The sequence below is a fragment of the Thunnus albacares genome, chromosome 13, assembly GCF_914725855.1.
Source record: "Thunnus albacares chromosome 13, fThuAlb1.1, whole genome shotgun sequence".
NCBI classification, from domain to species: domain Eukaryota; kingdom Metazoa; phylum Chordata; class Actinopteri; order Scombriformes; family Scombridae; genus Thunnus; species Thunnus albacares.
This window is the reverse complement of record NC_058118.1, coordinates 8,300,681-8,317,555: the sequence shown is the minus strand read 5'-3', so window position 1 is coordinate 8,317,555 and position 16,875 is coordinate 8,300,681. Positions and strand designations below refer to the sequence as shown.

The 16,875-nt window shown below is 39.8% G+C and overlaps 1 protein-coding gene across 1 annotated transcript in view; it reads left to right on the top strand.

The window, feature by feature from the left end:
* Positions 1-16,875, top strand: part of nlgn2b (neuroligin 2b) — a 125,054-nt gene that overhangs the window by 84,805 nt on the left and 23,374 nt on the right. Inside the window, exons 4-5 of the mRNA XM_044371049.1 lie at positions 6,289-7,037; positions 13,655-13,708. Coding sequence (XP_044226984.1) covers positions 6,521-7,037; positions 13,655-13,708 — 571 coding nt within the window. The 5' untranslated portion in view covers positions 6,289-6,520. The remainder of the gene's footprint in view (positions 1-6,288; positions 7,038-13,654; positions 13,709-16,875) is intronic.

The window sequence follows — 16,875 nt, the reverse complement described above, 5'->3', positions numbered from 1 at the left end:
TGGGGCTTAACTATTTGATCTAATTAAAAGACACTTTTTAAATCAGTTGGGCACTTGGTGGTGTTATTTTTCCCCAATAAATTCAGATGTTGTGACCTGAAATTAACTGATGAACCCACAGAATTGATTTTATTTGATTTGATTTGCTGGGACTCAAAGCAAATGAATCACACTTGATCCTAATTGACAAGAATAGGCTGAAACTGGTCCATCAGTACCCCACTTTAAAATGCACCAATTTGTTCAATGCCGTATGACTGCTAAATCTTTCGCCTATATACCCTGTTGCCTCGGCATCATATAGTTATTACAGATCACAAAGAGAACTGTGGCTTTTGAGTAAATGAATTCTCATGTCGTGCTGCACTTTTCAGAAGTGGAAGCCAAGTCTTTCCTTATTTCCTATTCCCGTATCACCCAGTGCACCCTGGAGATCTGTACAGGGAGGCATTGGGCCGGATTCTGGATAGCTTCAATGTCTAGTGTGAAAAGAGGATGAGGCCCTTTGGCTGAGCCTACATATGCAGGCTGACAAGTCTAATCTTAGATCCAGTTCAGGAGATGCTCTTCTGCTAGCCTCTCACTTCATCAACAAGACGACTTATTCATCTTGCCTGGTCCATTAAAGGTTTAAAGGAACATTAAGGCCTCTAAACATCTCTTTTAATCAATACGGCATACAGTACCAGTCAAAAGCTTGGACACACTTTCTCATTTAAGAGAATGGGATGGTGTGTCCAGACTTTTGACTAGTACTGCATCTTTTCAACTGCATGTTTGCTCACTGATAGTCCAACTTTCTTGTGAAATCTACAAAATCTACTGATTTTTTACAGAAATCTCATAAACTCTTATAAAATACACATTTGCAATCTGTGCAGTTAATTCATAACAACTCATTTTGTACATACCGATTTGCTTTCTGTCATTGCATACAAACTTTAAATTCCTCTACGGATGTCTCTTTCCAAAGAGAGTTCTCTTTCTCATCACAAATAAATGCATAAAGATGACTGATTACTTCATCTAGACATTGTTGGTGTCCAGAGAACACGACATGCAGCCATCAGAGGTTCATTTTAGTTTTAAAATTAAAAATGGTCCCTTTTCTCAGCACAGTGACAGTATATAGCAGATGCTCAAGTTTAGTCAAAAATGCAGCACTGTTTCTGGCTTGCTAAGCTGCCTGTCATCCACAGATGTTGACTAGCAGAGGAGAGCAGCTTGACAGCTGAAGCAGTGCATTTGGTTTTAACACCCAAAGTGGAAGCAAAGCAATATAAAATCCTAAGGCAAACATTCTCCTCAAACACCACCATTCTGCAAAGTTTTCTCAAACCACTTTGACCGTTCAATTTAAACATACCCATAAAAGTGTCCCACTGGCAGGGAGACATTACCTTCTCAAACAGCTTCACCTGACAGGACTACCCATTATATAAAACAGAAAACGAAAACAGTTTACATCAGCCTGGTGATTTGTGTGTCAGTTTATCCCATTTTATGTGTGAGGATGCACGCTCAATGCCATCTCAGCTCACGGATGGTTGACGTGAACAGATGTTAGGGATGTTAGGGTACTACCATTTGCAAGTCACATGTGAGAGGCTGAGAACAGACCAATTTGTGCTCACCGTTGATTCACATGCAACATCTGATGCCTCATTGGATTTTACGCATGTGTGTGTACGTCATTGCTAGTATACGCAGGGAGGCGAGTGATAGAAAGAGCAGTCTGACAGGCTGCACTTGACCCACACTTGTGCTATCCTTACAGAAAGCGCAGGTGGATAGATGTAAGGAAGCACTAGTGTGTGCAACCTTGGAACTACTGTGTTTATTAAAGGTGGTGTGACCTTGGGATTGTGCTGTATGTTCAGTCACATGTGCCTACATACAATACAAGCACAGATGGTTGTTTTAAAATCCAAATGTGTAGGGAAATATAGCAGGCAGTGACAACAGCTCTTGTGTAATTTATAATGCTATTTGAAACCACATGTATTATACAATATACTTTATAGTGTATATTATATAGTTATTGAAATGTGTTTGTTTTTATATACTTCAGTGAGTATTTTCAGTCTTGCTATTGAACATCCCATACATCCCTTTTATTTTTTGTGGCTGGGTTGTGTTCAGACTTGAGGTGGTTCTGTTCACACTTCCACATCTGGTCTTCTTGCTTTCTAGTTTGACATTTTGAACAATACACTTATGTACCTTCTTTTCAAGAGTTAGATGAAAAGATTGATAGCACATTCATATCTGTCTTTTAAATATAAAGCTACAGCAAACAGCTAGTTATCTTAGACAGGAAACAGCTATCCCGGCTCTGCCCGAAGGTAGCAAAACCTGCCTGCTAGCGCCTCTAAAGCTTACTAATTAACAAAATTCTAGCTTATTTAATGAACATTGAACGTAACTGTTTTCAGTTTTTGTATGGATTAAACTAGCAAGATACATTGTTTTAATTAGGGAGCTTTAGATGTGCTGGTAGGTAGAGTTTGTTATCTTAGGACAGAGCAAGGCCTCTCCACATCTAGTCTTTATGCTAAGCTAACTGTCTCCTAAATGTAGCTTCATATTTAACAGACAGATATGAGAGTGGTATTGATCTTTAAGTTGGATCTCCCAAAATGTAACTACTCCTTAAAATATACTTGGCTGTCACAAAACACAATAAGATGAACAGTTTGGGGACATATCTCTCTCCAGTCTCCAGTCCCTCCAGAAAATTGTGATTTTGCATTTGCAATAATTAACATAAATTCAACAAATCTCCACAGTATTTAACTTTTTCACATTTAATGGCCAAATCAATAGGCCACTTGTGATTTGGACCAATTGTCGCATTTTGTGTCGTGGTAACTTACGTCATTACAGTGTGCATTCAGCAAGGAACAGAAGCAACTACAAACCAAACCTTTTAGCCTTGGTTTTCTTGTACCACAACCAACAACTCTGCAGTGGAGCTTTTGAGAGAAATGAGATGGATTATGACTCAGAGGACACTGACCTGTAGTTTCATACTTGAGTTGTATACCCCCTATATAGGTGTAAGAGATTGCACTTGCACTGTTTTTCATTTAATCTGCACTATGCCTTTGGTTTGCATTCAGTTAGTCAGAAAAATACAACTTAATGTGTTGTTCAGACAGCAAAGATTGACATAATCCTCCTCAAACATAAAAATGGGCACATTAGAAATGAAATTATATTTTTATGTTAATGGATTTATTTTAATGGCATTATTGACTGATTTTCTTTTGTGCTAATGTTGAGGTGAAAGTTTATTTAATAAAGGCTTATTAATGGAACTCAAGTACCGTATTTTCCTTTTTATATAACTTTGAGCTCATGGTTCTCATGTTCAGAACATAAATTTGAAAATTAGCATTGAAATGTAGTTCTTTCTGTGATATGCAGTATGCTTTTTATCGAAGGAAGTGAGTACATATGATTCTTCATTGGTAGTAGTTTTTAAAAAATCACATTATTTTCCTTTGCTTGCAATTTTGCCCGATTCCTGCAATTTTACTTTAAAAAGAGCGCATAAAATATCACAAATTGTATCACAAGTTTTGAGAAAAGCTGCTGTAAAATTGAGCATTTTTGGCCGCGATAATCACAAAAAACTCCTGGAGGGATTGTCTCTCTGGTTCCAAAATAAGAGCACTGGCTTCTCTATATCGTGCAATCTTACCTCCTCACAATGAGTCTTTTAGGGTAAAATGTACTATGTATGATTCACATTAAGTTGGATTTTCAGCTTGACTATGTATGTACACTAAATGTTCTTTTTGATGACAATTCAGAGTGTCCTGACAAATTTTACCACCTCACCAGAATGTGTAGAGTTGTCAGAAAACTGAGTCACTCAGAGGGTCTTAAATAATCAAATATTTTTCCAGACAGCTTGTTCCTGTTTTGTCCTCATGAAAGCAGGCTACCACTCACATCTAACTTTCAACATCCTGTAATATTGCACGCCATCTTTCTGCTGCGTTTTACCATCATCCCTTGTGTCTGCTGGCTGGCAGTGGAGTGTGGATATTGCAGGGTTGAGGGTGGACGGATGAGGTGGCATTCAACCAACAGTTAGCGCCACATAAAGCCTTTATCACACCTAAACGACTCCGTCTCCCAAAGCCAGAGTGAGATAAGCACTGCCCATTCATCTGTAATGATGTGGAAGCAAGAACCAACTGAACTGAGTTGAGAGGAAAAGGCTAACTCTGACACAGTGTGGATGGCTGAAAAGGGTGCGGGGCCAATAAGGTTTAGCTTGTTCACTCCTCAGACTGATGTGTGAACATTCTTTTATTTATTTGTGTTCTCTGTGGGTTGAATTTAATTACAAGACGAGCATTGTTCTACACTTCAAAGTACTGTAATTATCTGCAAGACGAAAATATGAAGCTGGGGCCACATTACACCATGGTCATTGAAAAAGTTTCCCTTTGGACCACAAATTACATTTTTGCAATCAGACAAAGTATTTCTAGACACGTGACTCTGCCTTCACATGTTCATTGGAAGCTCACATTCCCACATAATAATTGCAAAACCCAAATTCTTCATTGTTTCAGACATTTTGGAGTTCATGTTTCATTTCTAGTATTTCTGAGAATACGAGAAGGCAGAATAAAACTTCAGTAATGAACTATGTTAACTTGTTAAATTTCTACCTTTGGATCTTTCCACAGTTAGCACCCCAGTGTCCCCGGGGTGATGTGATCGCAAGTTTACAACTCTAAATGCAGCTGTGAGTGTTTGCACCCAAAATGCATTAGGGAGGCAACACACAAGCCGCTATTGCAGAAGTGTTTTGGAAGTTGACATCCGACAGGAATTGAATTTGAGACACATTCGGATGTCAGTTATGAAATGGACTCCAGACACAATCACAAGATACAAGACAGTGAAGGCAGCACGTGTTTGTGTTTGTAAATCTGGCTTAAACAGGCCCCAGAGCCTAGCGTAACTGGTCAAACAACTACTACTTATCATGAAAAGCAGTGATAAAATGCAGCCTACAAATGCCACTTATGTTGTGAGTCAATATTGATATTACAGTTAGATGGCATTGTGGTTGCACAAAAGAAAAGATAAATAAATAGAAACAGCGAAAACCACATGCACGTCACTTTCCATGGCAGCTGGTGATTAAGTAGCAATGAGCTGGCTAGCTAGCATTAAAGATAAATTAAGCAAGGGATACAATAAATGCCCTTCTGTTGACGAATGCCACACAGTAGCAAATTTACAGGTGCTTTCATACTCAGTGAAGATTTATATGTCCTAATTAAGACACCATTTCTGCTGCACTACTTTATCAGCAGCAGTGAAGCCTGTGAAATAGGACAACATTTAAAGGGGTTGCCTGTAGTCGTGGTAACCTCTATAAGACGAGCAAAACATGTTTCATTTCAACAATTCAAGTTGAAAAGTGTCAAATGAAATTCAAAGTTGTTGAGGAATTTATCATGATACAGTTTGTATACAAATCTATTAGTGTACAGTATCTCTGGAAATATTGCATAAGTACATAATACACAACACTGGGTGACTACATAAGAAAAACAAATGACTTGTATAAATTCATTCGAGGTGGAGACATGATCCAGTAGTCCATATTTAATGGTGATGATGTCCTCAATAATTTATTGCTGCTATGTCATCTGCTGCCAACCAGGAATGAATTACGTCAGGTGCACATTAGGCTTAAATCGTTTTTAAATTATTTTCAAATAAACGTTTGCTGATTTCTGGTAAATGAAACATTGCAGGTGGATTCCACTGCAGTACATATGTTGAGTTTTTAATTCATTTGACCAATGCATTGATTATTCACCTATAAAATAAATAATTGTTGCTCATTAGTTGCTCGGTTTGCTTTGAGCCATTGGTTGTGTGCATGTTGTCTGCATATTTGGCTTCTGTGTAGATGCGTCATTGGTGTTTGGATGATTTCAGTACTAGACATATGGTGTCACAGTGGTATTTAGTAAAACAACTTTACCACAAGGGGGTAATTTGTCACCGACTAAACATTTTTACATTAAATCGATCATCTTCTATAAGACCACTAAATCACATGACAAAACAGGTTTAACCCTTGGTGTCCCTTAGTGTCATTTATCCTTTTTTTTCCTTTTCTTTTTTTTTTTTTTGAGTTGTTTCAATGGGCACTTCATCCTTTGTAAAATCAACTCTTGCCTGACAGGGCTTAAAGACACACCTATTCACATACACTGACTCCTGCAACCTGTCTGTTTCTTCCAGGTGTAATTGGCTTCCTGACTGCAGCTCTGGACCCATCAGGAGTTCTACAGAGGAAGTCGGATGAGACCACAGAGTCCTACCTGAGAATGCTACCTATTCCACCACCTCACCATGTCACCTTAGGAAATCAGTTAACCTGCCCCCTTCCACAAATCCTCTTTTTGCCTTTGTTATATCCCATAACCCACTGAATTTGTGATCCCTCTCTACACTCAGCTGAAGTCCCAGTGATATGACTAAAAGAGCCTTTATTTTGGACATGTTGTTTTTTCCTCTCAATGCTGCCAGCCACCAAGGCTATGGTGGGAAACGTCATTATACTTCTCAGCAGATTGCTAATCACTGTCTGGTGTGGCTCTTGGGACTAGTGCTACACCTGACCCTTTCCTCATGTCAACGGGTTGACCTAAAACACCCCATAGTGTCCACAGCCTATGGGAAGATACGTGGTATCAGGAAGGAGCTCAACAATGAGATCTTGGGCCCCGTGGAACAGTACTTAGGTGTGCCATACGCCACTGCACCTATCGGTGAGCGCCGCTTCCAGCCTCCTGAAGCTCCAGGCTCCTGGCAGGAGATTCGCAATGCCACCCATTTTGCACCCGTGTGTCCCCAGAACGTGCATGGGGTATTACCTGAGATCATGCTACCAGTGTGGTTCACAGACAACCTGGATGCTGCAGCAACCTATGTTCAGAACCAGAGTGAGGACTGCCTTTACCTCAACATTTATGTACCCACTGAAGATGGTGAGTGAGATTAAACTCTCATACTCATACTGCATTTGGAATGGGTCAGAAAAAGGTCAGTGTAAGTGTGAAATCCTAGATCTGTTAAATCCTCCCTCTTTGCATCAAACTGAGAGAAAAGTCAAGTTTCTGGCTCAACTTATTCAAAGTGTAAGAACAGCGTGTACTTTTCTACTCGTTTTCAAATTTAATATGTGTGTCAATACACTCCAGTACTCCTTTGTAATAGTGTCATTTTAATAAGTTAGTAAGGATTTGATTTTGTGGAAGGAAACCTCTATAGCGTGAGCCAAAAGACACCCAGGAGATTACCAAAGAATATATTCTCCGATAATCCCCTGGGTTTGTGTTAATGTCAGTCTCAATTACTATTGGTTATTGAGACTAATGGTTTTTCCAGATGTATATTCTTCCGTATACAGTATCCACATATACAATCTTCTTGATGCTAATACTCTGTTAAGCAGTTAGATACATTATACTTTTATTGCTCATATTTAATTAAGTCTAGCATGTTATCAAATATTCAAAACTCATACTGAACATGTTCTAGTAATTAGCTGCTTTGTGTACCAGTTACAGCCACATTGCAACATGCTACGTTTTAGCTTGACTGAATATTATATCTTAATAATATTAATTGTGTTGGCTTGCCGTTATTAACCTTTTGCACGAGCAATGCAAGATAAGTCATTAATTCTTGTGACTGTACAAAGTGAAGCTCTAAATCAAACAGTGACTCACTGACACCGTTAACATTTTGCAACTTCAACCAGTAGAGGAGAAGATCTGGAGTCCACAAGTCCCTGCATCGAGAATGTTTTCCAATAACACTATTTTCTATTAATCTGTTGTTTCTTACATTCTACTAATTTCTTCTTTGTAGAATTTGTCAAATTAATAACATTACTCCATTTTAATACAGTGTTGCTCAAAAGCCACTACAGATAATTGCATTGATCACACAGATGTTTTTGCGTAGCCTAGCTAGCTAGCATAACTACTACAGGTTTGTTGACCGCTTCGTGGTCAATAAAGCCATAGATCGATTTGGTCATAATGTAAGTAAGGACAACCAGCATATTTTAACTATTCCATTTAATCTGTTTTGTACAAGGTTGGATCATATTATCAGATTTGATCACAGATTTGCTGTGCTAAAGCTAGTCAGAGCTTATATTAAAGATTTATAAATTACCCTGATTTCACAGTATCCACAGCATATATGAAAATGGAAGTTTACTTTTAATAGTCAACAAGTAAACTGGACTTGCATATTTTTTATCATTTTATCTTCTTATCTGAAAGACTAACATTCACATTTACATATATTACATTACTGTTAACTGAGCTGGTGAAGCCTTTAATGACATACATAATGTTGTTTTATCACTTAATTAACTCATTTTATGAGAGTTGCTTACGATGATGATCGTGAACTGATGACATGTTTCAAAAATCTGCTTCTCAAACATGTCACAGCTTCTATTTGGAGTCTCAGAGACCCAAGCTGTAAACTATGGGTAAACAGAATGGATTTCCATATGCTCTATGTCTGTGACATTACTTTTTACGCAGCACTAACCCTCCCATATCCCAAATAAGTATTTTCTGATTTCTGTTACTGGAGTTTTACCAGAGTTTGTTCATAAGAGCTCTAACAGCTGGTCTAACATAAGTAACATCACAATGTGATATAACATACTGTGCATTTGAATGACTTGTTGCCAAACAAAAGGAATATATATTCATGCATAGCCCTTATATAATACATTTCATTATTCATTATTATTATTATTTTTGTTATTATTAACACATTAATACTTTTCTACATTTTGGGTTTTAATAAGGTCAGATGAAAATCAAAAGTAATGAAAGCTTCTAACGTTAGTGCTGCAGTTAGAAAATAAAACAAATACAATACATGGCCAAACACAACCTTGTGTCGGCCTCTCGGGGCGAAATTAGCCGAAAACTCAAGATCACCATAAGGCAAAACCTTCACCTCTACTTGGGCTATCTGGGTGTTCGTGTTTTAATGATCCTGTGGAGAGCGTTTGAAAAAGCAGATGGGCAGGTAAAAGAACACAGGATCAAAGTCTAACTTTGGAGGCAGAGCATATGCTACTGACGATAGAAAGCAAGTCTAATGATAAAATGTTAAAAAGTCTATGATTAATGGGCTCACCTGAGAGTTGAAGAGAGTACTCAACCAACACATGTTTATGCATTACTGCTGCTGCTCACACATGAAGTCAAGCTCTGGATTAGTCAAGAGTGGTGTGCAATCTTTCCAACTAACATTGTTGTATTTTAACTCTAAATCTGAAACCATAAGCTAGAGTATTACTCTAGTGTAATGTGAATGGTACATGGGTGGAACAGGAGCTACAGTATGTATTCTGTACACTAAACATATCCCATATTCACTGAACGGATGGTGTCTCCTGTCTTATCCCCCGGGGAAAAGGTGTGCAAATGAGTGAAACCGATTTTACATCTGTCTGCTTGTCAGAAATCTGTCACTTATTGTCAGGGGTCACTGCTTACACAAGGCTGATGCTGTCCCCAAGGATATGTTTTACCGTATGTGTGCGTGTGTGAGAGAGAAATAGAGACTAGAGGAGAGTGAAGTGCCCCTGAAATCAAACACACTACATTTTCACATGTATAACCGTTGTCACAATCCCTCAAATTGTTTACATGGTGTTAGACTTGCGGTTATGTCAGACCTATAGCAGCTTTAAATGCCTTTAGTTCTGCTGTTTTGTTTGGAAGGCTTTCACAGGGGAATGCATATCCACGTTCACCTTGCATCCCCCTCATATACCAACTGTTTTAAAACCTTAGCGCATTCCTCTTGCTGGAAGATGCAACTGGTAATTTCCTCAAATATCTTGAAGACTTTGTCCTGATGGCTAGAACATGCCAAGGACTATTTGGTCTCCCGCCTGTCTTGAGATCGCCTTCCTTCAGATTTTGTTTTTTTTTTTACAGATTTTTTTACAGCTAGATTAAGCGTTTTTAGCTCATAAGTAACTCGGTGCTGGTGAGTGATGGTCGGGCATGTTTAAAGGGTGGATGTATTGTGCTGTGATTTGGCAGCGAAGAGTTGCGTTCCCACTCACGACGGATGTAGGTGGTCCAAAATGAATTGGCAGCACAGATTCATATGCAGCCTGAATCAAAATCTCTTGGTGCCAGATCTGGCCCTGCACGATTTGATTTTGACACATTTAATCTCCAGAGAATATTACATATTATCTTTCCATTCTACCATAAGTCATGCCCCTATCTGCTATATCTATTTCATACCCAGAAACACTCTCACTGAGCATGTACTTTGTGTTATTCTTTAGACAAAAAAAAAAAAAAGAAAAGTCACAGCTCTCTTTTCTTTCTGCATCTGTTCACCCCTCCTGCTTTCTCCTCCCTGAATCCATCCCTGCCTCTTGTCCTCTCTCCTCTCCTCTCTCCTCCATCTTTATGCAGATGGCGGTAGAAGGGATCACTGTTCTGAATGCAAATGAGCTCAGTGCCCTTCTCCACCAGGCCACTATGTAGCCTGCTACTTCCTCAACTCAAAATGAAATTCAAACAACTCCTTAGAATAATGTAAATAAAACAAATGTTCTCTTGGATTGAACAGTGAGTTTTACGCTCTTTCTTTATCTCTCTCTTGCTCCCCACCTCCTTCCGCCCGAACTCTCCTGCGCGACCAGGCTGCGAGACAAGAACACTGTCTCACTGCATTCCTATTTCCTCAAGACACTCCTCAGCCAAGGGCCTAAGATCCTTCATTTTTATTGCCGCTAGAGCAGCCATTTACCGTGCTCTTTATTAAAAACCATATTTCAGGAGGCAGGACGGTACAGGCGAAGATGGTGCTGGAGGCTGGGGAGATGGAGAGCGGGGAGGGAGAGGACTGCATGTGCTGGGACCTGCTGCCTGGAAGCAGGGGGTTGAACCGAAGCTGTGTCTGACACCTTGTCAAGCAGACAGGCCACCACAGACATGACATACTGCAGCTTCTTCCCGTTTACTGCACTGAGGAAATGGAGAGGGACAGGAGACAGCTTGCGCTCCGGCCACTAGCTCACTGAACCGAACAGAAACACTGCTGACTGAGAGATGGAGCTGCATTAGGTCAAACAGCACTGGGACAACCCAAGCTAAATGCTCCTGCGTAGCCCAATGTATTTCACTGACCAGTCGCCCTTTATATCATGTGACATGTGTCAGTCTACCGGCAGGCCTCTCCGCTAGAGCAGAAGGGAAAGATTTTTTTTTTTACCCTAAAAAGTTTGCTTGTTCTTATTTGGTTTCAGTCTACTTTTTTCACTGTTGAATTCTGAGGTTCTTTCTCAAAAGTGAATAATCTAGACTTTCTTATTTCATTTTTTCTTAAATTATTTATTAACCTTTTACCAAGCAGTTAAATAACAACCACCTACAATCTTAGCAACATTAGGTTGTGGCAATGCTGACTCTCAATGCCACAATATGAACAACCAGCGCTGAAACGATTCGTCAGTTGGTTGGTGGATCAACAGAAAACTATAGCTGACAAAAATTTGGATAATGGATTAATCATTTAAGTCATACATCAAGAAAAATCCCAAACAATTTCAGCTTCTCAGACATGAAGCTTTGATGCTTTTCTCATTTTTTTTTAATACCTTGGGTTTTTCAATTGTAAGTCTGACAAAACAAGACTTCACTTTGGGCTCAGGGAAATTGTTGTAAGAATTTTTCACTATTTTCTGACATTTTATGAAAATAATCCTTAGTTACAGCTCTATACATAAACATACTGTCGTAGCTACTGTATGTAACACACATTTAAGGACAATTCTATTGATTATCTGAGAATTTGTTTTTTTTCCCCCGCATATTCATGCTTTCAACTTCTGTTTCGGTATGATGCCCATCTAAAGTGTCTTGGTGGAGTCTGGCGGGCCGTTACACAGCATGACTGTCTGTTTGAGTGCAGATTATCCTCACTTATAGTTTAGCTCTTTATTAGACATTAGAAAACGAATGAAATCAGAGCAGTCTCCATTAAGCGGGTGAGGTGTGGTTTTAGAGTGGTGCTAAGTAGTGGGGAAGTGCTGACAAGACGGTGGACTAATGTGCCTTTCTATCCATTACCGGTCTGTCTACCTGTCTGCTCTGTAGCCCACAACCAACTACTGTACCATCTCCCAACTATGGCAGGAAGCTCTTTCTGGATCAGGCGCCTGCATGGTGGTACTGGGAGGATGCAGCAAATCCATTCAGCATTGATCCTCTTCCATTTAGACGGAAGATAAACATTTTATATCAGGAAACCACATTCATATAGAGGGCCGGATGAAAATGCAGCATTATAATGGCGGAGTGCAGCGATGCCAAGTGTCTCCTTCATCAATAAACGCAAAGCTCTGTGAAAAGGGTATATCTCGTCACTTCACCGCGAGGTTTACAGCGGAATGGTAGAAACAGACATGTCAGCAGCGCACTGGCAAAGTGATAAACCCCTTGGCAACCCAACATAGAGTATTCTTTAAAATGGAAGACTGCAACGCCTCCCCGCCGGAGAGCAGGGAGCATGCTGCTGGGAGGGTATGAGGAGTACAGCAACAGATCATAAGGGCACTGTTAACATGCCTTGTGTGGCGTGTGTACGTTTAGTGTGTGCAGGGCTGCGGGTGTGTGAACGTGAGCGTGTTTTAATGGCTTTTCTTGAAGACGTGCGTGTGTAGACAGTGACTGAGAACGACACAAAACACAGTGGAAGTTGTGGGCTGATGGAAAGCTCCACTGACAGACACCGAGAAAAAAACAAATTAATGGGATCCTTATCAGTTAAGACTTACAGGGGTTGACACGTCAGGGCGTTGGTCGGTCACTGTGATAAAAGCTTGTTATTGGCTGCGCCCTATGGAGCATTTAACTGGCGTTACCATTAAAGCTTAATGTAGGGCTCCTCTTTGACCTTGGTGAGGGGAATCCTGTCACAAGCCTTCGCAGGCCGTGTAAATATCAGAAAGCAGCAGGAAAGAGCCAGCACGTTTCAGCTTCTATGTCAGTATTACTCTGTGCACAATGTGCATACGTGGTCACATGGATTCTGGAGTGAGTATCTGGGCCTGCCCTGTTTTGACAGCATACAGTAGTCTCGTGCAAGGACTTTTGCTTTAGGACTGCAACACTGACCTGAGAGGGAGCAGGACACACAGTATCTTGGCGCTCTGTTCCTTTTTCTGACCCGAAAAAGAGTGATGGCTTGATTCTGCCCATTGATTTTTCTTTACAAAGCAGCAGTGTGTCAGGACTGATTGGGAGAAGGGGTTGAGGAGAAGTGGCCTCTGGGGTCATTTACGAGGCAGTCCGTGACTAGATCCTAAGCAGTTAAAACAGATGAGTTTGGGGGTTATCTTTTCAGGAACCAGCTTGTAATCCATGTAAACATTTTGTCTTCAGCTGTACAGTCCCTGAAAAATAACAGAGTGTAAGATGTAAGATGTGATTTTTTTTTCTCTTTTTAAGCCTTTCTTGTTCTTCTTTTTCTGCAAATGCAATCTTCTTGAATTTTTGTCCGTTGTGTCTCCCTTTTCCTTTTCTCTAAACCTTAGGTCCGCTCACAAAAAAACATGACGAGTCTACGATGAACAGACCGAGGGATGAAGGTATTTTAATTGCATGTTTTGTTTTTTTTTTCCTCCTTGTGCTCTATTTTTCAATCTTCATGGGAGTTGTTTTGTTTGTATCCTTATTAATAATCACCTTACACACATCACTCTATGTGCACATCACACTCTTCTTACATGTAAGACATATAAACAGGAAATAGATGCATTTTCACCATCGTTAACTGCACGCAGATCTGTCATTGCTTCTCATAAGCACCCATTTAGCTAAAATGCTGCTTTTTGGATGCTTGCACAGAAAGCGAATTGAGTTTCCTTTCTTGGTTGCTATGTGGTTGATCAACCACACGCTGACTATCCTATGTGATGCATCACTGAAAATCAATATTTAGTCCTTTTTCACCTTTTATTCCTGTAATTAAGTTCCTTTTTTTTTTTACCACACATGGTCTGCTAATTTACTGTCACAATTTTATAAGCCTTTCTCCAATTCCTCATTTTTAAAGTAGGATTCTGCATTATCATTATCAAGTTGACTGCAGTCACACGGAGACGCTCTTACTCTTTACTGATGCGGCCAAAATCTATGCAGGCACCATGTGCATCTGTTTCTGTACACGTGCCCAGACATACTGTATATTACATAGCATGTTGCACACATAGAGTGCATTACATCTCCATTTGTGCATGCGGGTCTACTCGAGCACAGTGCATGTGCAAATCTACGCCTGAGTGCATGTGCTCTAATTTGTGCCAATATGTGTGTGTGTGTGTGTGTGTGTGTGTGTGTTTGTATTTTGAGCTCTGTGCTATTTGGGTATTCAATTCTCTCTCCCTTGCATCTCTAATTGCTCTGGTTTAAAAAGAGACAGATGTAGCTAATCCAATTGTGTGGTTTCTTAACGGTGAAAACAGAAGGAAGGATTCATGCAGGATTGTCGAAGAGAGGAGCGGAATGATAGAATAGAGATGAAAGAAAAGGAAAAGCTGAGCACTGCGAGAGTACTGGGGAGGGCAATGAGGGGGAGAAGGGGGGGGTGGTGGAGGGGGGGGGGAGTCATAATGAAGACAAGTGCATGATGAAATGACATTTATAGAGCTTTGAAAGTGAGAGAGATGTAGAAAAAAAAAAAGAGAGAGTGAGAGGGTGGGTGAGAGAGTTTGACATTTATGCCGACACCTGACGGATCTTGACAGGATCAGAAGGGCTCGGATAGGGCTGAATTCCTCACTTAATTGCTTAGGTATGGATTGGATGCAGGTTCCAAAACGTGGTTGAAAAAAATACTATTATTAGCATCTTATTTTTTCAAAAGTTATTTGCGAGAAACTGCACCGCTCAGGTGTGGGTTTGGGTGCAAAAACATTCAAGTGCTGTGTCAGGAGAAAAACTTTTACACCCAAATCAATTGAGATTCCCATAGGAGGATGAATGAGAGAGGACCAGAGGAATGAGAAAGTAGGAGGTAGGCAGTTTCTGTTGGGAGTTAAGATGTTATAATTGAGAATAGGTGTGAGGTGGGGGGAGGGGGGGGGTGGTCTTGGAGGTAGGCAGGAAAGACAGTGAGCTCCTTGTTGAGTGAAACGCTTTCACCCTGCGACCCCATTGCATCGACCAAAAGTGCAGATGATGAAATATCATCAGTTTGTTGTCATCGCCATTTGTCGCCTAGCCAGACAAATTCCTGTATTCTCAGCAAAACACCTGCCTCATATATGTGTTTAAGAAAGACATCTGCATTTCTAGCTGCTGTAGCAAAAATCTCTTATCACTGGTTTTCAGTGTTTCGCAGCCCCAAAATGTTATTAGAATAAAGCATGCACAGGTGATGAGATAGTGCGCAAGACGTTTTCTTCTTTGAGGTCCATTTGGACTTTTTTTCCTTTCCACCTTTCATTAAGGTATTGTAGGTATGCATGAGCTTTTTATCTTTTATTCCAAGATGAATGGATTTTTTAATTTCCATTTAGTTTTTTAGGCTTACTCCTAGCCTTTATTGGGCTTAGCAAATATTTCAGTTTGGAATTTTTGAGGGGTTTCGGTGGTTCTGAATTAGTAGGAAAAAAGTTTTGGAGTGAAATATCCCAGTTTGAGTTTTATTGCTATGTATTTTATACAGAAATAACCTTGATATACTTGAACACTATATGATTATGATTATGATTATTATTATTATTCAACTATGTGTGTTCTCAGAAGTAAACAACTTAAAGGATAGGTTCACAAGTTTTCAATTCTTAAATCATTAGTCAGAAATGATGAATATTGAAACAGGTTTTTCTCGATGTGATCATCCCTCCTGTTCATACTGACTGTTAGAAGATCCCTTCATAAGGCACTTACAATGTAAGTGATGGGAGCCAAAATCTACAAGCCGCCTCCTGTACAAAAATGTATTTAAAAGTTTATCTGAAGCTAATATGAAGCCTCAGCCGTCCAAATCAGTCAAATCAAGTAGATCTTTCAACGTTAGTCGTTAATCATTTTAACGCAGCTCAACAGGGAAACACTGTCCGAGGAAACACATCAAGGGAATTTGATGCTAAAAAGACTGTAAATGTGGCAGATATCCACTTGATATGACTAACTCAGACTGCTGAAGCCTCATATAAGCTTCAGATCAACTTTTAAGTGCATTTTTGCATAAAATGACTGGGTGGACACAGTGGATTTTAGCCCCCATCACTTACATTGAAAGCACATTTGAAGGGGATCTTTTAATGGCCAGTATGAACAGGAGGAATAAATACAGCGAGGAAAACCTGACTGTTGTTTTAAGACACACTTGAAAAATTGTCCTTTAAATGCGTAAATGAGTCTTGAGCCAGTGGTGCACTATGAAAACCTCCACAGAGCTGTAGTTGCTAAATGGTGACATAATAGTTAATCTATCATAGTTAAAATTGCTGAAATGTTACTGTCCAGTACATCAGTACATTTAAATACCCATTTAACTCGGAAAACTCCACTATCATGTTTCAGCCTTATAGAAAAACAGCCTCAATGGCAAAATGCATTTCCTGGTAAAGGCTAGTGGAGCAGAGGCTTGCTTGAAAAGAGGCACCCTATTAAATACACCATCCATGATCCAAAAGTAAACAAGAGGCGCCCCACCACCTCTTAAAAACACTCCTGTCACTAGTAGACGTATTGACAGTACACACAGTAACACTAAACAACTTCTAAATGGAAGTTATTTTGTTGC